At 41.1% G+C, this 25,520-nt stretch overlaps 1 protein-coding gene and 1 long non-coding RNA gene across 3 annotated transcripts in view; both read left to right on the forward strand.

Moving 5' to 3' along the window:
- LOC132542446 (uncharacterized) overlaps positions 1–16,237 on the forward strand; it is a 280,081-nt gene extending 263,844 nt beyond the window's left edge. Inside the window, exons 1-2 of one of the 2 annotated variants that reach the window (XR_009553457.1) lie at positions 12,177–12,359; positions 16,111–16,237. This is a non-coding gene — a long non-coding RNA (uncharacterized LOC132542446). Of the gene's footprint in view, positions 1–12,176; positions 12,360–16,110 lie in introns of those variants that run through there. The other variant, XR_009553458.1, reaches the window with a different exon arrangement.
- Positions 16,238–16,301: 64 nt separating this feature from the next.
- LOC132542391 (zinc finger protein 658B-like) overlaps positions 16,302–25,520 on the forward strand; it is a 169,198-nt gene continuing 159,979 nt past the window's right edge. Inside the window, exons 1-3 of the mRNA XM_060204965.1 lie at positions 16,302–16,317; positions 16,406–16,463; positions 18,224–19,559. Of these exons, the coding sequence (XP_060060948.1) occupies positions 16,302–16,317; positions 16,406–16,463; positions 18,224–19,559 (1,410 nt within the window). The remainder of the gene's footprint in view (positions 16,318–16,405; positions 16,464–18,223; positions 19,560–25,520) is intronic.

Consider the following 25,520-nt stretch of genomic DNA (forward strand, 5'->3'; position numbering starts at 1 on the left):
AATGGACATGAGTTAAATAGAAAAGCAATGGAGGTAATTATTGTTGAAATATGTCAGAAATTAGATTTCTTAACAGCATGCCCCTAAGGTAGGGGGCTGGTATGACAGGAATTGATGAGATACAAGACAGTTATTTTCCATGACACAAGCAACTTAATTATACAAAGGTATTTGAGAGAAGCATAGGGGTTGAACCCGTAGGGTGAGACAGAGAGAAGATGAATATCAAAAGGCCATATAGTTTGGAATGTCTCTTGTCTGGGGTCTGAGGTGTGTGATGAAGTGTGTGATAAGGTGTGTTCTTCTGTGATCAGAAGGTGACTTTGAATAAGTGAATCTGTGGCCATGTGGGCTGTGGTTAATGGAGGGAAGTACTGGGGTATCTGTGGGCCTGAGAGTCAAGAAGGAAAGAACCAAGTCAGAGTTTCCTCCCTTATGCTCACCTCAGTTGAGAGAGACTTACCAAGAGGTTATCTTCTCAGACCTCCATCCAAAGATGGGGGTGGTTCTCCCTAAGCTCTATCAGGCTTACACATGTTACCAACAGGTATTATTCAAATAAGTGCACACTAGTTGAGTGGGCACAGCTGTACATATTAAAAAGGTGCAATCACCCAATTTTGTAAGCATTTCTGGCACTAGTGCCTTTGCTAAATTTGTGGTTGCCAATTTTACCTCGGGGAGGCCTTTATGTGTACATAAGTTTGGTCTTCATTGCAGGCACTCCTCCACAGGTATATACATTGATGTGTTAGTAGTATTCAGATCTGTCCACAAGAAATGGTCCACAGGTATAACCCATTCAATACTCCACGTTTGAGGAACAACCGGGGTGTGACAGAAAGTGCCCCTGGAATGTAAATGTTCCACAAAGCAGGAGATGTTTCCTACCTGTGCTGTTCTTACTTGTTGATTTTTGTTTCAAAAATAATCAAAGCCTTGGTGGTTTTTGTTTTAATAATCAATACCTTGGTGATTTTTGTTTGAATGATCTAAGCCTTATGAGACTATAAAATAAAGTTCTGGGGTGGGGGTAGATAGCATAATGGTTTTTCAAAGAGATTCTCATGCCTAAAGCTCCAAAGTCCCATGTTCCATCCCCTGCACCACCATAAACCAGAGCTGAGCAGTGCTCTGGTAAAAAATAAAATAAAATAAATAAAGTTCTGCTTAAGTAAGACAGAGATGTCTTCTTGAGCTTGATTCAGCATCAACTCACTCGTCTCTCATTCTTCATTCTTCATTCTTCGCCGATGCCCCTCCTCCTTCAGGCTAACCCTAATAACCTGTTGGGGCTGGCTCCCAGCAATAAATACTCTGACAGATAGCTGCAATCTCATGCACAATAGGGCCTCTGAGGTAAATAACAGACACACTAACTATAACTAACACTAGGATATACCTTGTGCACATGCTCTTGTGCTATTTGGTCCAGTTTGGCCAACCTTAAGTCACCCTTGTCCTTAGTAATCCAAGCAGTGTTCCCTTGACCTTCTGTCACAATCTCAGCCTTTCCCAGTGATTGCATTTTCTTGTCCCTGTAGAGACAAGTGTCTGGTCTGATTAGTTGTTGGTTTGGGAGGTTCACATATTCTAAAATAGGTACTTGTCTGATTGCCTCTCAAATAGGGGAGTCCCTATAGAGTCTAGGCCTGTTGTTTAACTCAGAAAATGCTTTTACTATTGCTTCCTCACGATTTTTATATTCACTGTTTGTTAATTTAGCTTTAATGAGCCCAGTCCATCTCTCTTCATAACCCGCTGCTATTGGGTTGTAAGGCATATGGAATTCCCATATGATATCTATGTTCTGTGCCTATTGTTGGATCGTGTTTCCAGTAAAGTGTGTTCCTTGAGATCAAGGAGCTAACTGTATGACAATTGGAATACCATATACTGATATCCTGTTGTTGCGGTGGTCTGGTGTCGGACTGCACCTTGGAGAAGAGAGCGGACATCCAGAGCAAAGGGGTACACAAATCTTTATTATAGGATGGCGGGGAGGTTTGGTTCAGACCACGTGGAGTCAGCCGGCAATGGCCGACCACGGGGGGAGAGCAGGGAGCAAGACCTCAGAGAGGGAGAGCCGAGAGCCCAGAGAGAGACAGGGGAGGGGTGAGGGGGCTTTTTATTGGGCGACAACCAGGGGTGACGTGTAGGGCCAGGATTGGTTGAAGGGGGCACTCTAGGATTTTGCGGGGCATAGAAAAACCTGAGGGCGGAGACTGCATCAGAATGACTCCTCAGCAACATCTCCTCCTATTCCTTTATATCTAAATGGACACAGTAAAGAAAAATGGAATGGAGCAGGCTTAAATGTTTTAGAGGAATGCCATGCTCAGGTGGGAAGATGTAGGACTTTCTGTGGAGGAGGGAAGGCTTAAATGGCTGCGAACCTTGTGAGATTTATGCGTCCTCCTGTGCTCAACCCCTCTTTAGAGAGAGAGACTTACCTGGAGAGACTCATCTCATAGGTTTAAGCGCAGCCTGCTCAACCATCTCTTCACAATATCTCTACATCTTTTCTATCTTTCTATCTAGTAATTGCATAAGATGTACAAAGTCTATAAAAGACTGTCATGGGGCAGAAACCTTTTGGGCATAAGCCTAAATGATATAACAAAATAGGAAGGGACAAGTGGGGGAGTAGTAAAAGCCAGTGTGGTGTGAAGGGAAGGATTGGTGTGTAAAGGAACATTCCCTGCTTGGGTGGGGCAAGGGGCAAGGGTACATAATGAGGGGGAGGCGGGAGGCATGACCCACCAAACAGAGGGGCTATTTGGCATTGTATAGTCCTCAAGGCAACAGTCTGTAAAGTCTATGAATTACTCAGGATCAGTCTATGAAAAACCAGCAGCGTGAAGGGAAATAAGCTGCTTCAAAATTGTGTAAAATGTATATAGGGTATGTCAGAAAGTCCGATACAAGTCTCAGTCCGAAGTAGATGGCTAGGGGAAGAATTGGCAGGGGATGCAACGCTGCATGAGGGAAGTCAGCCGCTGGAATGTTGTTTTTCTGTAGATAGCTAGCTGGAACTGCCAACACGTGAAAAGCAGGTCAGAAGCAGGAACGGTAACCAGGCATGAAGAAAGTTCTGTCCTTGGAGTCTGTGTATCAGGTTCTTCAGATCGCGTTGAGTGACATCTAGGGTTTCGGGGGATGTGCCACGGTAGTCGTGCCATCTAGTGGGTGACGTCAGGGTGTGCAGGGGTTCAGATGGTTTTTCCGGGATTCCTGTGAAAGAAACACAAACAATCTGCTTCTCGTGGTAAATTTGAACTTGTAACAAGTTATAGGTTTGTTATAGTTGATACCTCGATGATTATAATTGGTTTAGAGTCTCTTTATGATTTTATTTAAAGGTCATCTAATGTGACCTCCTGTAGCAGCCTCTACTGCAGGATCTTGAGACCAATTTTAGCTAAAATATGTATTTTAAACAGACTCCAATTGCTTAGAGAGTTAACGCATACTCGTGACAATGATTTCAACGTTTACAGTGCCAGATTGATGCCAGATCTGTTGTGGATTAGTTTCCACAAGATAGTTTACAGGGCACCTTTGGGGGCCCTTCAAAGGTGTCCTGTATATAAAATTTATATAGTTTAGCTTTGGGAATGAATAGTCACATTGAACATTTAGACTTTTACCTAAATAGTAAGTTACCTTAACAATTAATTTTTACCTTGTCTGGTAAAAGTGTAGCTGTAGAGTTACACTTTTGACCGTTAAGTTAGTGTTACCAAACTTGAGACATACCCATAAACATTTAGTTATAACAAACTGGAGGAAAAAGAACTTTTGTTATAAAAACACATTATTTAAAAACAAATTTAAATCTGTCATTAGTCACACAGTTTAAGACTAAACACTTACATATATACCAAAACTATATATAAAATTCAAAAGAGGGAGGAAGAAAAAAAAATTTGGAATGTTTCTGGACGTCTCCAGAAACTTTGGCTGCGTCCAGCATTTTTATATAAGGTTAATTACCTTTTAGAGTACTCCAAGCAGATGGGTCATGCAAAAAAAAAAAAAAAAGTTTTTTTTTTCTGTCATTCAACACACTCACTCACAAAAACAACTGGCCAGTTATAACATAAGACATACAGGGAAAGGGTAGGAGAGAGGTCTCTGTGAGTCAGATTTTGTAGGTTCTGGCATGTCGTATTACGGGTCCTGGGATGTATCCTGCATCTGGTCCTCTTGTAGTATTTCTTGTTCTTCAGGAATAACAGCGCCATCCTGCGGGTATTGTCGGACATGGCGGGCAGGAACCCAGACAGGTTTAGAGAAATTTTGAGGGAAAATGCATGCGAAACCCCTTCCCATGGTCAATAATGGGTCAGGCCCTTTCCAAATTTTATCGAGTAGGTCTCTCCATTTGACCTTAATAGATGGGAGGGTAGATGGTGTTTGTCAGTGAAGAATAATAGGGGTTAAGGCCGAGTTATTGTAAATATTAGAGATTTAACGTAGTTAAGGCTTTTGCTAGCTGGATATTGGGGGGATATGTTCCTCCTTTATCTTTATTTAGTTGAGCCTTCAGAGTTTGATGGGCCCTCTCGACAATGCCTTGTCCCTGTGGATTGTAGGGAATGCCCGTGGTATGAGTATTATTCCAGAGGGAGCAAAAATCTTTAAATTGTTTGCTTGTAAACATAGGTGCATTGTCTGTTTTCAAAAATAATGGGACCCCCATAACGGCAAAACAAGAGAGCATATGGCTTACAAGCTTTTTAGCACTTTCTCCTGTCTGAGCTGTAGCCCACATAAATTTAGAAAAGGTATCAATTGAGACAAACACATATATTTGTTTGCCAAAGTTTGGTATGTGGGTGACATCAATTTGCCAAATAGCATTAGCTTTTAAACCTCGGGGGTTAACCCCAAGGGTCTGGATAGCAGGTGTCTTTATGAGACTTGCACAAGAAGAGCATGTAGCGAGGATATGTTTTAACTGTGATACAGGAACATCAGGGAATCAAGCTTGAAGATTAACATGGGTTAGAGAGTGAAAATTAGCAGGATCAGAGAGAGAGACTGGAAAGTTCCTGTGGAGGCAAGGCGGTCAACTGCGGCATTCCCTTCAGACAGGGAACCAGGAAGAGGGCTGTGGGAACGAAGGTGTTGAATATACAGTGGTTGGGTTCGAGAACAGAGCATAGAGGCGATTTGAATCAAGAGAGGGGAAAGTGGGTTGTCATCAATTTTCACATAAGAACGAGCAAGCCATGGAAGTAAGTTAACAGTATACACACTGTCAGAAAGAAGGTTGAAGGTTTCTGGTACAGCTTTTAGTGCAAGAAAAACAGCATAAAGTTCTTTGTACTGAGGGGAATTCTCAGGAAGCTCAGTAAAGAGAGGTTTAGGAGATTGTTTGTCTGGGTAATATATAAGGGCAGCAGCTCCCCTTTTTCCGCCATCAGTAAAGATTGTAGGAGCAGAGGGAATGGGATCCCGAGAGAAAAGTTTAGGTGCTAGTAGAGGCAGAAGAGGTAAAGAAGCTATCAATTTATTAGAAGGAAAATGGTTATCTATTTGTCCTGGAAACCCCACGAAGCTTATGGCAAAGTGGGAATGATGGCGTATAAGCCACTCTGTATCTGTGAGAGAAAAGGGCAGAATGATTAAATCCGGTTCTTTCCCTAAGACCTGCACAGACCTATTTCTCCCTTGGCGAACCATGAATGCTAATGCATCTATCTCAGGGAGGAGTCTTAGAGCTCCTCCTACTGGCGTATGAAGCCATTCGAGAACCCCATGGTCTTGCCACAGTGCCCCTACTACCGTGGGGGTGGAGTTGAAGATTAGAAGGTTTACCGGAGAGGAGGGGGAGAATCGAACAAGGTGCATGTCCTGGAGGGCCTGGTTAACCCTTTCCAGTGCCAAGGAGGCCTCAGGAGTTAACTTACGTTTTGAAGAGGGCTGTTTGTTTCCTTTCAACAGGTCAAACAGTGGTTGGAGGCAGCTTGTGGGCAGATAGAGATACTGCCTAAGCCAATTTAAATTTCCTAGAAAACTTTGTAAAGAAGCAAGAGTAAGGTTAGAAGGGAAGGTAACATTAGGTTTTAAGGGACGAATTTGCGTTAGAGAAATCTCTGAACCTAGGAAGGATATTGGAGGGATTAGCTGTATCTTCTCAGGGGCTACATTAAGGCCGCTTTTCTTTAATGCAGGAATGAGAAAATCACGTAAGGCATAGAGATCTGTATCTGATTTTCCCCATATGAAAATATCATCTGTATAATGAAAAATATTAAGGCCCTTATGAATATATGGGACAAGGGCAGATTTAACAGCCTCCTGACAAATTGTAGGACTATTGGCCATACCCTGGGGCAGCACCACCCATTCAAATCTATCAGCAGGGCTGGCGTTATTAATAGATGGAACAGAGAAGGCAAAACGTTTACAATCTCGCGGATGCAAGGGGATAGAGAAAATACAATCTTGTATATCAATAGCTATGATTGGAATTCCCGTGGGAATTGCAGAAGCAAGAGGCAAACCCCTTTGGGGGGAGCCCCAGACCTGCATGGTTTTATTTACTGCACGGAGATCTTGAAGGATGCGTCATTTTCCCGAGTGCTTTTTAATCACAAAGACAGGAGTATTCCATGGGCTTCGAGAATGACGAATGTGTCCCAAGGACAACTGCTCTCGGACAAGCTCTTTTAAAATTTTTAGCTTATCCCTAGGTAAAGGCCACTGTTCCACCCAGACAGGCTCATTAGAAAGCCAACTTAAGCGGGGTGTTTGGCTACAAACAGTGGAATTTAGTATTGGGGGTGCTGAATAGACCTGGTATCGCGGGAACGAGTTTTACGCTCTGCAGAGGCGTCTGTGGATATCCTAACATCAAGACATTCCAGAAGATCCCTGCCCAGTAAGTTGGTGCTAATATTAGCTACCAAAGGGCGGAAGTGTCCGGTAGAACCTTCTGGGTCTTCCCACATAAGCGAGTCTCGTGTGCAAAGTGCTCTCGTCATCCCTCCTATTCCATGTAAACTGGGTCCAGGGATAAGTTCCCAATCTTGGGGAACCTCTTCTTGCCTTAAAATCGTCTTTTTTGCCCCCGTGTTAATCAAAAATTTAAAAGGAATATTGCCAATCTTTACTGTCATAGAAGGGTGGCCCCGTTCTAAAACAGGAGTGGTCCACAAAATCTCAGGCCCCAAATTTGTACCATTCAGGGGCGAACCATCTTTATGAAGTTGGGACCAACAATCTCTCTTCCAATGAAATCCCTTACGACATTTTGGACAAACAGTACGTGGTCTCTGGCTCCCTGATTGAAAGCGGGGTTGCTCTGGCAGGAGGCGTGTTTTCCCTGACTGGAGGCATGGTCGCAACTTATCAGGACATTGGTTACTCCAATGTCCTTGGCAATCGCACTGAAAGCAGGCCCCATTTTGCTTACGTGGGGCACCTGCATAGACCTGTGTCGTAGCGGGTGCCCCATAATTGCCTGATGTAAGTTCCTGTGTCGCTAGAATCCAATTATCTGGGTGTAGGTGTTTAAGATAAAGGCATACCTGACGGGATTGTGGTGTCATGCCTTCCCAGACAATAGAGCGCAGGAGTAGTTTGCGGACGTCAGGATTATAAACCTTTCTCTCTAAGCTTCTCTTCACCCTTGAGATGAAGCTCACCAATGATTCATCAGAGCCTTGGTGAAAAGAGTCAACGGGGGCTGACGGATCTACATCGGGTGTGGTCACCCTTTCCCATGCTTGTGTTGCACAGATGCGTACCTGTTCAATATAACCGGTTGGAAACCTGGCTTCTGCCTGCTGATCTCCAGATTCATAAGCTACTGCTCCAAACAAAGCATCAGAATTCCATTCTACCTGTTTGTTACTATTTTCCTGCGATTGCCTAGAGCACTCATCGTGGAAGCATGCCTGCCACTGAAGATAGAGTGGGTCTGGGAGTGCAGCACGAGCCAGATCTTTCCAGTCTCGTGGTGTATTTAAATGCTGGTAAAAACTCCTCAAGATGGACTTGGTCCATGGAGAATGCATTCCGTCCTCCCTGACTGCTTGTCTGAGTGTTCCAAGTTTTTTAGAGGAATATGGCTGCCACGGTTGAGGGTTTTGTTTAGAAGGGGCCACGTTTACCGGGAATGTGTGCATTTGGTCCGATGGCGCGGGAGAGGGAGCTACAGAAGTGGAAAGTTCTGTAGAAACTGCTGTAGTGGCTGCAGGGGAGACTAAACGCATATCTACGGGGACGGAGCTCCCAGGGTGGACTGCACATGGTTTAAAATCCTTAAATGCTGAAAAAATATCCTTTAGCTCTCGTATCTCAGCCACTAGGTCCCTTAATGGTGACATATCAGCAGGGGGCGGGGTCAGGGACGAGGAAGCCTCAGGCGGATCTGAAACCGCATCGGCAGCGGCTGGGGGCGGGGTCAGGAAAACGGATGCTCCAGGCGGAGCTGAATCCGGGACGACAGGAGCAGGGGCGGGGTTCAGGAACGCAGAAGCTGCAGGCAGAGCTGAAACCGGGACGGCAGGGGCAGGGGGGGTTCAGGAACGCAGAAGCTGCAGGTGGAGCTGAAACCGCGGCGGCAGGGGCCGGGGGCGGAGCTGAAACCAGGGCGGCAGGGGCCGGGGGTGGAACTGAAACTGGGGAGGCAGGGGCCTGGGGCGGGGTCAGGAATGCAGAAGCTGCAGGTGGAGCTGAAACCGAGGAGGCAGGGGCCGGTGGAGGGTTCAGGGACGCAGAAACCTCAGGCGGAGCTGAAACCGGGGCAGAAGGGGCCAGGGTCAGAGGAGGAGCGTCCGAACACGTGTGTGTCTGTGGGAACGGAATTCTTGGGTTTAGCCGCTGATCGCTTAGGTTGTCTAAGTCTTAAGCACATGTGATTTAACTCTCATACCTCAGCCTCAAGGTCACTTATCCTTATGGCATACCACGTTTTAAATATCTTGAAAGTGGCGACCACAGTTAAAAAAAATCCAAGGGGTAGCGAAAATTAAACCGTTTATGACAGCGCGAATCTGTCCCAGGTCAAGAGATAATGACTGGGACACCTCCTCATAAAACGAGAAATTTCCCATGGTGGAGGGAAACGCAGGGCCACAGAAGTGGGCGGATGCCACTTACCTGTGTCTGGGCGGTTTCAGAGACCTCAGGCCGGGCGTGGTGTGGGTACGGAACACAATGGGCACCAGATGTTGTTGCGGTGGTCTGGTGTCGGGCTGCACCGCGGAGAAGAGAGTGGACGTCCAGAGCAAAGGGGTACACAAATCTTTATTATAGGATGGGGGGGAGGTTTGGTTCAGACCACGTGGAGCCAGCCGGCAATGGCTGACCACGGGGGGAGAGCAGGGAGCGAGACCTCAGAGAGGGAGAGCCGAGAGCCCAGAGAGAGAGAGGGGAGGGGTGAGGGGGCTTTTTATTGGGCGAGAACCAGGGGTGACGTGTAGGGCCAGGATTGGTTGAAGGGGGCACTCTAGGATTTTGCGGGGCATAGAAAAACCTGAGGGCGGAGACTGCATCAGAATAACTCCTCAGCAACATCTCCTCAAGGATAGCCAGATTCTCGGAGGGGCTGTTGCCACTTCTTGCTAATCCTAGACCTGTTCATACATCTACTATTGTATAAGAATGTCTGTCCCTGTACTGTTTTAGGGGTCCTATAAAATCTCTTTGTAGGGTATGGTTAAAATGTAATTTTATTGCAGTCTGTCCTGGGTATCTATGAGAAAATCTATTTGTTCTTTGGGCAATTCTTACAGGACCTGATAGCTTCCTTTGCCGTGTGCCAAGTGACTTTGGCATTCCTTTCTTTAAACCACTTTTGTGTTCCATGATTCCCGGGATGCCCTAAAAACTCATGAACTTCTAAGATTTCCTCTAGTGTGATGGGTCTAATCTGGGAGTCCCTTTTTAACTTTAATTTTGTTCCTGTATTTTCTGTCACTCTCCATCCCCTGTCTATTTTTCCTATAATGCTGCTCATTTATCAACCTCATTATTTAGTCTGTAAGATTCATCTTTCTTATGAGCATCTACATGGTATACCTAAATTTTGATGTCTCTCCCAATCTGGTGTAGCTCCTTCCATGCTTCCTTACTCCAAATTGCCTTTCCATTGATTTTCCAATCTGTATGTTCCCATTTTCCTGACCAGAAGACTATCTCTTTGACTACACACCATGAGTCAGAGAACAAATGTAAATCCTGTCTCTCCTTCAAAGACTTTCTGGCAGCTAAAAGAGCTGCTATAACTTCTGCATGTTGTGTGGAGTGGGACGTGCCTTGATCAATAATGATCAAGTTATCGTATGGTCCAGTGCTGCAGCTTTCCATCTTACCATGTTATTTTGTGTGGTAGTGGAACCATCAGTGAACCAGAGAGAAGGAGTATTGCCCTGGTCACCATCGTTCAATAGGTATCTGTTTCTGGGGAGGGGAGGTGTGTGTGGGGGAGGTATATACCCGCCCCCCCCCCAGCTTGTTGTAACAACTGCTCGGACACCATGGGTACCATCTGTGGAGGTTAGAAACCAACTGTTACATGTTAGAGACTTTTACCCAGAAACCAACTGTTACTTCTTAGACACTGTTACACTGAAACCAACTGTTACTTGTTACAGACTGTTACACTGAAACCAATGGTTCCTTGTAACAGCCTTTAAACTGAAACCAATTCCTCTTGTTCCCTGTACTATAAAAATGGGAGAGTGAGAAATTTGCTATCATCAGTGCCGACTCTCCCCTTCTGTGGACAGATGTCAGCCGCCCAAGCTTAAGCTTGTGAATAAAGGCTCTTGCTCTTGCATGTAATTCTGGTCTTCCTTGTGTGAGATCGGAACTGAAACTTCTGTGCACAACACCATCCTCTTCCAGGGATACCTCAGGAAGAAACTGGACAGATACTATTTCCATTGAAGCACTTTTCCTTCCATGGGTAGGCCAGTCCATGCCTCTGCTGGTGCCTCAACCCAATCTAATATGGGCAGGGTAGTTTGGAGGACTACCAGATTATTCCTCAAAATAGAGTGGCACGTTCTCAAAGCTTCATAGACTGTCTATACATACTTTTCAAACAAGGAAAATTTGTTCTCTGACCATGGGAATCTTTTACAATAAAATCCTACGGGAGTTAGCCTGCTCTGTTCCCTAACAAGTTTATTCCAGTTTCCCCAGCTGAGTTTATAGAATACATCAATGACTACTGTTTGACCTTTTTTAATATCAATGAGCTCCTTATATTCTATAACTCTCTTCTTCACTATGCCAAAGGCCTCTTCTTGTGGTTCTTCCCATTCAAAATATTCAGTTTTCTTAGATATGTCATATAAAGATTTAAGCACCATTTGTAAGTGTGGTATGTGGTTCCTCCAATACGTGAATGTACCTACTATAGCTTGCTGGGTTTGAGACTTATTCTGTGGTTTTCATAGGGCTTTAATTTTGTCTATTGCAGCCTCGGGAATTTTAGGTCCCGTGTTTGACCAATGTACTCCTAAGAACTTTACACTTTTGGGAGTTGGATGGTAGCATAATGGGTTAAGTGCACATGGCACAAAGCACAAGGACTGGTGTAAGTGTCCCGGTTCGAGCCCCTTGCTCTCCACCTGCAGGGGTGTTGCTTCACAAGCAGTGAAGCAGGTCTGTCGGTGCCTGTCTTTCTCTCCTCCTCTCTGTGTTCCCCTCCTCTCTCCATTTCTCTCCTATCTAACAACAATGACAACAGCAATAATAACTACAACGATAAAGAACAACAAGGGCAACAAAAGAGAAAATAAAAGAGAAAGGATGAAAGAAACAAAAAGGAACTCTACACTTTGAGCAGGGTTTGGACCTTAACCTGATTAATAGTCTATCCCTGTTGTCTCAGTTGTTTAACAGAGCCTGTATCACAGCTTCCTTATTATGCCCTATAATTAAAAGATCAGCTACATAAGAAAAAAATTCACATCCCTTTGGTAGCTGTAATGTCTCTAAGCTCCATCTGAGTCTGGTATCTTGTGCTTTGCTCCATATGCACTTAACATGCTGCACTACCGCCCTGTTCTACTAGATTTTGGTGGATGCTTTTGTTGACGAAAAATCTAAAGGTTTGGATAGAGGTGTCAGTCGAATTTGTGGGCTTGGTAATGTTCCTGACAGGCAGGATAACTCACTACATGTTTCCATAACCTCTTCTGTTTCCATTGCACAGCTAGGGTATTGTACCTTTTATTCACCACAGTATCTTCCATCTAGGGGCCATACTGTCCAGTGAAGAGGCTGTGCTGCTAGATTTAAACAGAGTTTCAAGCTATTGCTGTGATTGGTCTTCCATTTTCTGGCCTGAAAGACATTCAGGGAAAGAGGAAGAGATGGCAGTTTCTTGGGTAAGTGACTTGCCCCACATCAGATTCTGTTTCTTTTTCCTCTTGAATACTTTGTCCTTTAATTTATACCTGTTTAATTTACTGTTTCTGTTTTGCACATCATATTTCTGTATCTCTGTCTCTTTCTCTTTCTTTCTGCCAGGGCACTGCTCATCCTTGGCTTTCATCTCTGGCTTATATCCCTGGCTTATGGTCAGCCAATAGAACCTAGTACCTAAGAACCTCAGGCAGAAACTTTGTTATCTTCCCCTCTCTTTATTATTTATTTCTTTGGTTTTTAAAATTATATTTATTTATTTTCCTGTTTGTTGCCCTTGTTTTTATTCTTGCTGTTATTGAATTTGTCGTTGTTGGATAGGACAGAGAGAAATGCAGAGAGGGGGAGAGAAAGACAGAACCCTGCAGACCTGCTTCACTGCCTGCTTCACTCCCCTGCAAGTGGGCTTGCATCGGTATCCTTATGCTGATTCAAGCCCTTTCCGCCACCTGCACTTAAACACTGCACTACCGCCTGACTCCCGTGAATGATTTTTTAAGCTTTTTTTTAAATTTTATTTATTTTCATTATTTATTCCTTTTGTTGCCCTTGTTGTTTTATTGTTGTAGTTATTATTGATGTCATTGTTGTTCGATAGGACAGAGAGAAATGGAGAGAGGAGGGGAAGACAGGAGAGAAAGACACACCTGCAGACCTGCTTCACCGCCTGTAAAGTGACTCCCCTGCAGGTGGGGAGCCGGGGACTCGAACCGGGATCCTTCTGCTGGTCCTTGTGCTTAGCGCCACCTGTGCTTAACCTGCTGTGCTACCGCCTTACTCCCTCGTGAATGATTTTTAATTGCCCTGTGATTAAACATCTTACTGTGTTTATTTATGTTACTCTACTGAGTTGTGTGAGAACATATATTGCTGATTATCCTTTTGATGTAAATTATGTAAATATGTTTTCTTATTTTTATTACTGCATCTTGTCTTGGTGATAGGTCTTGTCATTATACCAAATATTTTCAGTTTGTTGTAGTCTCACTGGTTCACTTGTCCATTTATTTATTTATCTTTGATGTTGAACTCAGGTCTCTGAAGACATTTCCCATTCAGATATTATGTACTGTACTGAGGATGACTTCTGTAGACTTTTTTGGAGACTAGTCTAACATCCAAGTGCTTATGTATTTTGAGATGACCCATGGTGTCATGTGATGGTGTTGTTTGGTTTTTATATGCATGCAGTAACTGACTCATTTTCCACAAAGTCATTTTTTAAAAAAAATATTTATTCCCTTTTGTTCCCCTTGTTGTTTTATTGTTGTAGTTATCATTGCTGTCGTTGTACAAAAAGCCATTTTTTGTCTTTAGTTGAAAAATTAAGGCTATTAGAGTTACCTAGTGAAAGAAAGTTCCACAAATTTTTATTTATTCCCTTTTGTTTCCCTGTTTTTTTATTGTTGTAGTTGTTATTATTGTTGTAGTTGTTGGATAGGACAGAGAGAAATGGAGAGAGGAAGGGAAGACAGAGAGGGAGAGAGAAAGACAAGACACCTGCAGACATGCTTCACCGCTTGTGTAACGACTCCCCTGCAGGTGGGGAGTCGGGGCTCCAACCGGGAGCCTTATGCTAGTCTTTGTGCTTTGTGCCACCTGTGCTTAACCCGCTGCGCTACAGCTCGATTCCCTCCGACATCATTTTTTACAGAGACTTCACCTATTTACTTTCAGCATCATTTTCTTGCTTTAAACATGTTCTTAGGGATTTTGATGGAGACTGCATAGCATGTATATGCCACTTTTAAAATGGTCATTTAGTTTAGAAAATCATTAGTAATTCACCAGTAGTCAGCATTTTTGTTTGCCTTATGTCTTTGTTTCACAGCAATTTACAGTTTTGAAGATTATTTCTTGAAAAAATTTTATTGCAAATGTATGAGAGTCAGGTGGGTAGCACTGTGGGTTAAGTGCATGTGGTGCAAAACAGTTTTCTTTTGCCCGCTTATTTTTTTCTGCCACCATGTTATTTCTTGAGCTCAGAGTCAGAGCATGAATCCAATACTCAAGGAAGCCATTTTTTGTTTCCATTTTATTTGATAGGATAGCAATAAATGGAGATTTGAAACAGAGGTCAAGAAAGAGCCACGTGCAGGCCTTGTTCAATGCATATGAAGTGTCCCTCACACAGGAGGGAAGCAAGCCTCAAACCTCCATTTCTGTCTGTTCTATCCAACAATGACAAGATCGATAACAACTGCAACAATAAAAACAAGGACAATAAAAGGGAAAATAAATAAATACAATAACATAATGCTTTTTTAAACAATTATGTTTTACTTCTTATTATAGAGGGAAATGGAGAGGGATGTAGATTACTGGATAAGAGTTCTTTTCTCTGCCACCAGGGTTATTTCTTGAGCTCACTATCAGAACTTTTGCTCAAGAAATGTATTTTTTCTTTCCATATTATTTGACAGGACATACAGAAATGGAGAGTGGAACAGGGGTAGAGAGAGACATTTCCAGGCTTGTATCACTACTCATGAAGTGTCCCCCTCTCAGGTGTTAAGCAGTTCTCAATCCTAGGTCCTGTGTCATGGTGATATGTACACTTAAGTAGGTGCAACAGTGCCCTGCACCTGATAATTCTTATTTATTTGTTTAACATTTTTGCGTTTTTTTAACTTTTTTTTTTTTTTGGACAGTGACACTACAGAGAGCCTTAATGTGGTATGATCACTCTAAAAGTATAATTTCCATGCTTCCATAATAATGTTAATTTTATAAAGAGCCATGTGTGGCTAGAGATGTTTCATTTCTAATAAACTTATACTCATCATGTGTTTTTTTATCCCATCTTTTTTTTTTTTAATCACTGTGGCTTCATTATAAATTTGTTACACCTGTAGTCCTGGAGGTGGCGCAATGATAAAGCTTTGGAGTCTTAAGCATGAGGTCCCGAGTTCAATCCGTGGCAGCACATGTGCCAGAGTGATGTCTGGTTTTTTCTCTCTCCTTCTTTTTCATAAATAAGTAAAATATTTAAAAAAAAATGTATTACACCCAGTGGCCATTTTTTTATTATTTATATTTTTGTGTTTTATATCAGTGAAGAGAATTTAATAAGGCTATTGAAGTAGAGATATCTATATCTCTGTATCAGGTGAAATTATTATTCATGTATGATAAATGAAATTAATGTTTATTTTCTTTTAATGAGAAGAACTGCAGATACTACGAAAACACACCAGACTTTGAGCTCTAAGTCCCCAGGGGCTATAGGTTCCATTCGAGTTATCCTCTACTTTACTGTCCCTATCAAATTCTCTTTACCTATATAAACTTTACATTATAAATAAGGAAGACAATATCCACAACTGCTCAGCACTTGTGAAGTGTGCCTCACCTCTGTGCATGTGAGAACTAGGTTATTGGATCTTGGTCCTTTTATATAGGCAGTGTGAGCACCCTTTGAGTTGTACTCCCACACAGCCACTAAGATTTTATCATCTACTAATTACAAATCTATAGAGGGGGAATAGTGAGAATAGGTTTATCTCTCTGTTCTCAGGGCCTCATGAAGGAGAGTCCAATGTTCTAATGAATGTACCACCTTCTAGAGCATGATTAAGAGGTATTTGGTTTTCAAGTCACCAAAGACATGTTTGCAGATGAGGCAATCATTCACAGGTTTCCTAAAGTAGAGACTGAATGGCTAATCTGCTGTTGCTCGCATTTTCTCACATGATCACATTGCACATATTTTAGGGTTCAGTGACCTATGAAGATGTAACTGTGATATTCACTCAAGAGGAGTGGGCACTATTAAATTCTTCAGAGAAGAAACTCTACAGAGATGTGATGTGTGAAAATTTGAGGAACTTTCTTTCAATAGGTAACTCTAATCGCCTTAATTTTTCAACTAGAAGATAAATCATTTTTTGTTCACCAGTGTAGAAATGGCTATACTGTTCAGTGAGCAAGGTTTTATTGTGACTCATAAGGGATCAAGAATTCAATCTATTTGTATAATTTCTAAACTTTTTATATTTTGTACTTTTAGAGAAGATACAAGAACATTCCACCAAAGGGCAGCATATCTTGCATGGTAATAAACAAAGGTGAGAGTTAAATTTACAATAAAGTGTGATGTACCACCTAAGAAGCTACTGTGTTTTCAAAAGTGTTGTCTCTGTAATTTACTGAGATCATTTGCCTGCATGGTTTCCTTGTATAAGGAGACTCATAGTTTCTTAATGGTGTGCTTATACTGATGTAGCAATTGCATATGACCCCTTTTCATACAGTTCATTCAGAAAATGAAAGTTATAGTCACTGCCACAAATAGATCAATTTTTAAAATAAGCAAATCAAAAATACTTCATGACTAGGTTATAGAACAGTTGGACAAGTGACTCCAGTGTGATGTATGTGATGTACATGACTGAAGTTCCCATCTGAGTCACTAAGGACCATAATGGTTTTCTACATTATCTGTCTTTTCTCCACTTTATAGGAAAATCTTTCTGACATGTAAAAAGTAAATGGAAATTTTTAAAAGGAAGCAAAGTTGCTAAGTATTTATAAAATAGTACACTTGGAAGCAATAAGAATATCTTCAATGTATGACTATATCTATATATTTTTTTAATATTTTTTATTTACTTTCTCTTTTGATGTCCTTGTTTTTCATTGTTGTAGTTATTATTTTTATTGATGTAGTCATTGTTAGGACAGAGAGAAATGGAGAGAGGAGGGAAAGACATAGGGGGCGAGAAAGATAGATACCTGCAGATCTGCTTCACCACTTGTGAAGCAATCCTCCCCTGCAGGTTGGGTGCCAGAGGTTCGAAACGGGATCCTTTCAAATATATACATTTTTATGATACTTAGAGGTAGCCCTTCCAGAAAAGATCAATATTTTCAGTGAAAAATATTTCAACACAAAGCCAAAAGTTGTTACTAACAAATAGAATTTCAATTAATGCATGAAAAATACCTGTACTGATATTATATTTGGCATAATATCTTCATATGAAAGTATGTAGGTATTATTATGGGTTTTTATTTTTATTTATTTAGTTATGTATTGGATAGAGACACGCAGAAATCAATATGAATGGGGATGTAGAAAGTGGAGAGACAACGACTCCTGCATTCCTACTTCACCACTTGCAAAGCTTTCCGCCTGCAGGTGAGGATGGGTGCTTGAACCCTCTTCTTTGCTTGTTGTAGCATGTGCGCTCAGGCAGATACACCACTGCCCAGCCCTTTTAACCATTTTTTTATCTTACTTTTAACTTGAAATCTTTTTATTATTTTTCAATATCTGTGATTTTTTTTCAGTATGTTTTTTAAAATACTTAATTATTATCCCTTTTGTTTTCCCTGTTTTTTATTGTTGTAGTTATTATTGTTGTTGTTGTTGATGTTGTCATTGTTGGACAGGACAGAGACAAATGGAAAAAGAAGGGGGAGGACCGAGAGGGGGAGAGAAAGATAGACACCTACAGACCTGCCTGTGAAGCGTCCGTCTTCCCTGCAGGTGGGGATCCAGGGGCTCAAACCAGGATCCTTACAGTTTGTGCTTAACCCACTTTGCTACCACCCAATTCCCTCAGTATATGTTTTATTCAAATCTATTTCTAATGTCTGATTTTGTGGCTTATTAAGTAAAATAATGTCCTGCATTTTGATAATCAATTACAGTGTTATTCATTAAAATGTCATTAATTAATTGTTAATTATTTTACAGTAATACAGCAGTAAAAATCTCTGAGAGCAAAGATAGTGAGAATGCTGGAATGTCTCAAGAATGTGAAGTATACAGCAAATTATTCACTTATCCTATTCATCTTCAAAAACACGTAAGAATTCACAGTGGAGAGAAACCCTATGAATATAAACAATGTAATGGAACATTCAAGAGACCCAGTCATCTTTGGAAATATGAAAAAACTGACAGTGGAGAGAAACCCTATGAATGCAAACAGTGTAGTAAAACATTCAGTTATTGCAGTAGTCTTCGGGCACATGAAAGAATTCACAGTGGAGAGAAACCCTATGAATGTAAACTGTGTAGTAAAACATTCAGGCATTCCAGTACTTTTCGGGCACATGAAAGAATTCACAGTGGAGAGAAACCCTATGAATGTAAACTGTGTAGTAAAACATTCAGGCATTCCAGTAGTTTTCGGGCACATGAAAGAATTCACAGTGGAGAGAAACCCTATGAATGTAAACAGTGTAGTAAAATATTCAGTGATTCCAGTAGTCGTTGGAGACATGAAAGAATTCACAGTGGAGAGAAACCCTATGAATGTAAACAATGTAGTAAAAGATACAGTTCTTCCAGTAATCTTTGGGCACATGAAAGAATTCACAGTGGAGAGAAACCCTATGAATGTAAACAATGTAGTAAAACATTCAGTTTTTCCAGTAATCTTCGGGCACATGAAAGAATTCATAGTGGAGAGAAACCCTATGAATGTAACCAATGTAGTAAAAAATTCAGGAAATCCAGTAGTCTTCAGGCACATGAAAGAATTCACAGTGGAGAGAAACCCTATGATTGCAAACTGTGTAGTAAAACATTCAGTTATGCCAGTAGTCTTTGGACACATGAAAGAACTCACAGTGGAGAGAAACCCTATGAATGCAAACTGTGTAGTAAAACATTCAGTTGTTCCAGTCATCTTCGGGAACATGAAAGAATTCACAGTGGAGAGAAACCCTATGAATGTAAACTGTGTAGTAAAACATTCAGTTGTTCCAGTTATCTTCGGGAACATGAAAGAATTCACAGTGGAGAGAAACCCTATGAATGTAAACTGTGTAGTAAAACATTCAGGCATTCCAGTAGTCGTCGGAAACATGAAAGAATTCACAGTGGAGAGAAACCCTATAAATGTAAACAGTGTACTAAAATATTCAGTGATTCCAGTAGTCGTCGGAAACATGAAAGAATTCATAGTGGAGAGAAACCCTATGAATGTAAAAAATGTAGTAAAACATTCAGGGATTCCGGTACTCTTCAGGCACATGAAAGAATTCACAGTGGAGAGAAACCCTATAAATGTAACCAATGTAGTAAAACATTCAGGCAATCCAGTAGTCTTCGGGTACATGAAAGAATTCACAGTGGAGAGAAACCCTATGATTGCAAACTGTGTAGTAAAACATTCAGTTATGCCAATAGTCTTTGGGCACATGAAAGAACTCACAGTGGAGAGAAACCCTATGAATGCAAACTGTAGGAAAACATTCCGTGATTGCAGTAGTCTTCAGAGACATTAAAGAATTCACAGTGGAGAGAAACCCTATGAATGTAAACAATGTAGTAAAACATTCAGTTGTTCCAGTCATCTTCGGGAACATGAAAGAATTCACAGTGGAGAGAAACCCTATGAATGTAAACAATGTAGTAAAGCATTCGGGCATTCCAGTCATCTTCGGAGACATGAAAGAATTCACAGGGGAGAGAAACCTTATGAATATACACAATGTAGTAAAACATCCCAGCAGTCTGCTGGTCTTCAGAGACATGAAAGAATTCACAGTGAAGAGAAACCCTATGAATGCAAACAGTAGTAAAACATTCAGTGATTCCAGTCGTCATTGGAGACATGAAAGAATTCATAGTGGAAAGAAACCCTATGAATGTAAACAATGTAGTAAAACATTCCGGTACTCTTCGGGCACATGAAAGACTTCACAGTCGAGAGAAACCCCATGAATGCAGTGTAGTAAAACATTTAGTTGTTGCAGTAGTCTTCAGTAACAGTAACCTAAAACGTTTAATAAAAATGGAAAACAAAGGCAACAAAAGGTAAAAAAAATAAAAACATAAAAATATAATGAGGAAAAAGATACAAAAACCTTTATTTTGGTTCAACACTCATGAAGTTTTCCCTTTTGCAGTTAGGGAGCAGGGGCTTGAATTTGGTTACTTTTGCATGGTACCATGTACACCTCACTAAACCCTACCACCAAGTACCCATTGAAAAAAAATTTTTAATACCGGGTAAGGTTTTGCATCATCTAAACCAGAGCAAAAAAAAAAAAAAGAAAAAGAATATTGGGAGTCAGGCTGTAGTGCAGGTGGCACAAAGCCCAAGGACCTGTGGCTGAGAAAGCTGTGGTATACACACACAATGGAATACTATGCAGCTGTTGCGAACAATGAACCCACTTTCTCTGACCCATCTTGGACAGAACTAGAAGGAAATATGTTATTTGAGCTAAGTCAGAAAGATAAAGATGAGTATGGGACGATCCCACTCGTCAACAGAAGTTCAGAAAGAAGATCAGGAAGGGAAAGTAAAAGCAGGATATGACTAAATATAGAGTAGGACAGTGACATAAAAACTGGTGAGTTGGAGGGTGGACATTTGGCTTCCTGGGATGGCAGGGGAGGGGTTTCAAGGGTGGGTGGGTGGAATGGGACACAGTCTTGGTGGTGGGAATGGTGTTTATGTACACTCCTATTAAACTATAGTCATATAAATCACTAATATGAGGGGGGAAATTGATTGTATGTCTCAAAGTTTTTAAAACAGACTTTTGAATGCATAGTCTGAGTCTTTGATATGCGGGCTTTCTCAAAAGCCTACACCAGGTAGAACAGAGGCAACCAGTGGCACAGCTATATACGAGATACTGGGTATTAAACAGCAAACCCTAACAAAGGGACTTTTCAATGTTAACCCAATTACCAAATAATGTGACGATAACAACTATCCATTGTCTTCTTGAGCCCTAAGAGACTAAGCCCCTGGCTCCCACCTGCAGGGGGATTTCTTCAAAGCAGTTCAGCAGGTTTGTGGGTGTCTATCTTACCTCCTGTTTGTCTTCCCCTTGTCTCCATTACTCTCTGTCCCATCCAACATTGACGACATCAATAACAATAACTACAGCAATAAAAAGGCCAACAAAAAGTGAATAAATATTTTTTAAAAATTAAGAGGAATGTCGCCAGGTCTGGAGTTGGGTCACTGAGTGAAATGTCTGCCTTGCTCCGTGTGCAGCCATCTTCCAGCCAGCCCTGGCCCTGTCCTGAGGTCGAACAATTGAAGAGCCCCCGTTTCTTTGGTTCTTGGGACAATCAGCAAAGAACTGAAGAGTGAAACACAGGAGTTTGAAGCAAAGAAGTTTTCATACAGTATTAGCAAGCATACACTCTGGGGGGTTTCTGTAGAGTGACTCTCGAGTTACAAAGTATTTTATGGTTTTTACTCAATAGGGAAACTGCATCTCTGCTTGAGGTGGAAATGACGTGCCTGATTGACAAGCTGGGTGACAGACACCCTGTATGTGCTCAGTGCCTGTAATTATAATTCTTACAGAGAAGCTCAAGGGGGTGGTGTGAAGCAGAAGCCATAGTGGTTATTTATACCGTCATGGACCTGTATTCTCCCCACCTACCCACCCCAGAGTCTTTTACTTGGGTGCAATACGCCAATTCCATTTCAGGTTCTACTTGTGTTTTCGTTCCTCATCCTGTTTTTCAACTTCTGCCTGAGAGAGAGATCATCCCATATTCATCCTTCTGTTTCTGACTTATTTCACTCAACATGATTTTTTCAAGGTCCATCCAAGATCGGCTGAAAACGTTGAAGTCACCATTTTTTACAGCTGAGTAGTATTCCATTGTGTATATAGACCACAACTTGCTCAGCCACTCATCTGTTGTTGGACACCTGGGTTGCTTCCAGGTTTTGGCTATTACAGATTGTGCTGCCAAGAACATATGTGTACACAGATCTTTTTGGATGGATGTGTTGGGTTCCTTAGGATATATCCCCAAGAGAGGATTTGCAGGATCATAGGGTAGGTCCATTTCTAGCCTTCTGAGAGTTCTCCAGACTGTTCTCCACAGAGGTTGGACCAATTGACATTCCCACCAGCAGTGTAGGAGGCTCGTTCCTTTGACCCCACACCGTCTCCAGCATTGGCTGCTGTTACCTTTTCTGATCTGACAGTCTCACAGGAGTGAAGTGGTATCTCATTGTTGTCTTTATTTGCATTTCTCTGACAATCAGAGACCTGGAGCATTTTTTCATATGTTTCTTGGCCTTTTGGAGCTCTTCTGTGGTGAATATTCTGTCCAAGTCCTCTCCCCATTTTTGAATGGGGTTATTTGTTGTCTTGTTGTTGAGTCTGGCAAGCTCTTTATATATGTTGGTTATTAAACTCTTATCTGATGTATGGCATATAAAGATCTCCCATTCTGTGAGGGGTCTCTTGGTTTGGATAGTGGTTTCTTTTGCTATGAAGAAGCTTTTTAATTTGATGTAGTCCCATAGGTTTATACTTGCCTTAGTCTTCTTTGTAATTGGATTCGTTTCATTGAAAATGTCTTTAATATTTATGCAGAAAAGAGTTCTGCCAATATTTTCCTGTAAGTATTTGATAGTTTGTGGTCTAACATCCAAGTCCTTGATCCACTTGGAATTTACTTTTGTATTCGGTGAAATACAGTGATTCAGTTTCATTCTTCTGCATGTTTCAACCCATTGTTTCCAACACCATTTGTTGAAGAGACTCTGCTTTCCCCATGTAATAGTCTGGCCCCTTTGTCAAAGATTAGATGTCCATGGGTGTAGGGCCTCATTTATGGGCTCTCAATTCTATTCCACTGGTCAATGTGTCTCTTCATGTTCCAGTACCAAGCAGTTTTGATGACAATGGCCCTATAATACAGTTTGATATCTGGGAGTGTGATGCCTCCGGTTCTGTTCTTTTTTCTCAAGATTGTTTTGGCAATTCTCGGTCTTTTCTGGTTCCAGATAAACATTTGTAGCATTTGTTCTATTCTCCTAAAAATGTGCTTGGGATCTTGATGGGGATAGCATTAAATTTGTAGATGGCTCTGGGTAATATATTCATTTTGATGATGTTAATTCTTCTAACCCATGAACATGGAATATCTTTCCACTTCTTTGTGTCTTTTTCAATTTCCTTGAGTAGTGACTCATAATTTTCAGTATACAAATCTTTCACTTCCTTGGTTAGGTTTACTCCTAGATATTTTATTTATTTATTTTTGTTGCTATAGTAAAGGGAACTGATTTCTGGATTTCAATTTCTTCTAACTTAGTGTTTGCATAGAGGAATGCTACTGACTTTTGAATGTTAATTTTATAGCGTGACACCTTACTGTATTGCCTGATGATTTCCAAAAGCTTCTTGCTGGATTCCTTAGGTTTTTCCATGTAAACCATCAGGTCCATGACTTTTAATTTTGGGGAGGTTTTTGATAACTGTTTCAGTTTCATTGGCTGTGATGGGCCTGTTCATGTTATCTACTTCCTCTTTACTTAGTTTTGGAAGTTGGTAGGAGTCTTGGAAATTGTCCATTTCTTCCAGGTTCTCTAGCTTGGTGGCATATAGTTGTACATAGAAGCCTCACATGATATTTTGAATTTCTGTGGTGTCTGTTGTGGTATCCCCTCTTTCATTTACTATCTGATTTATTTGGATCTTCTCCCTTTTTTGTTTTGTGAGTCTGGCTAAAGATTTGTCAATTATCTCAATAGATGCAGAGAAAGCCTTTGACAAAATCCAACACCCATTCATGCTCAAAACTCTACAAAAAATGGGAATAGATGGGAAATTCCTCAAGATAGTGGAATCTATATATAGCAAACCTACAGCCAACATCATACTCAATGGACAGAAGCTGAAAGCATTCCCCCTCAGATCGGGGACTAGACAGGGCTGTCCACTGTCACCGTTACTCTTCAACATAGTATTGGAAGGTCTTGCCATAGCAATCAGGGAAGAGAACGAAATCAAAGGGATACAGATTGGAAGGGAAGAAGTCAAGCTCTCACTATTTGCAGATGATATGATAGTATACATAGAAAGACCTAAAGAATCCAGTAGAAAATTACTGGAAGTTATTAGGCAATATAGCAAGGTATCAGGGTACAAAATCAATGTACAAAAATCAGTGGCATTTCTTTATGAAAACACTAAATCTGAAGAAGAAGAAGAAGACATCCAGAAATCACTCCCATTTACTGTTTCAGCAAAATCAATCAAATACCTAGGGATAAAGTTGAGCAAAGAAGTGAAAGACTTGTATACTGAAAACTATGAGTCGCTACTCAAGGAGATAGAAACTGATACCAAGAAATGGAAAGATATCCCATGCTCATGGATTGGAAGAATAAATATCATCAAAATGAATATTCTCCCCAGAGCCATATACAAATTTAATGCAATACCCATCAAAGTTCCACCAAGCTTCTTTAATAGAAGAATAGAACAAACACTACAATCATTTATCTGGAACCTAAAAACACCTAGAATTGCCAAAACCATCTTATGGAAAAGAAACAGAAATGGAGGCATCACACTTCCAGACCTTAAACTATATTATAAAGCCATCATCATCAAAACAGCATGGTACTGGAACAAAAATAGGCACACAGACCAGTGGAACAGAATTGAAAGCCCATAAGTAAATCCCAACACGTATGGGCATCTAATCTTTGATAAGGGGGCCCAAAGGATTAAATGGAAAAAGGAGGCTCTCTTCAATAAATGTTGCTGGGAAAACTGGGTTGAAACATGCAGCAGAATGAAATTGAACCACTTTATCTCACCAGAAACAAAAATCAACTCCAAATGGATCAAAGACCTAGATGTCAGACCAGAAACAATCAAATACTTAGAGGAAAACATTGGTAAAACACTTTCCCACATACACCTCAAGGACATCTTTGATGAATCAAACCCAATTGCAAGGAAGACTAAAGCAGAAACAATCCAATGGGACTACATCAAATATACATTAATATTCTAATGTATCCTTATGTCGGTCCTTGTCCTTTGTGTCACCTGCGCTTAAACACTGCGCTACTGCCTGACTCCCGTGAGCGAAGTTTAATTGCCCTGTGACTAAACATCTTCTTGGTTAAAGAGACTATATTTCTTTCTGCACATTTACTGTGGTTATTTATGTTATTCTACTGAGTTGTGTGAGAACATATATTGCTGATTAGCCCTTTGATATAGCATGTAAATATGTTTTATTTTTATTACTGCATCTCTTTGTCTTGGTGATAGGTCTTGTCATTATACCAAATATTTTCAGTTGTAGTCTCAGTGGTTCACTTGTCCATTTATTTATTTATCTTTGATGTTGATCTCAGGTCTCTGAAGACATTTCC

Source organism: Erinaceus europaeus, chromosome 13, assembly GCF_950295315.1.
Source record: "Erinaceus europaeus chromosome 13, mEriEur2.1, whole genome shotgun sequence".
NCBI classification, from domain to species: domain Eukaryota; kingdom Metazoa; phylum Chordata; class Mammalia; order Eulipotyphla; family Erinaceidae; genus Erinaceus; species Erinaceus europaeus.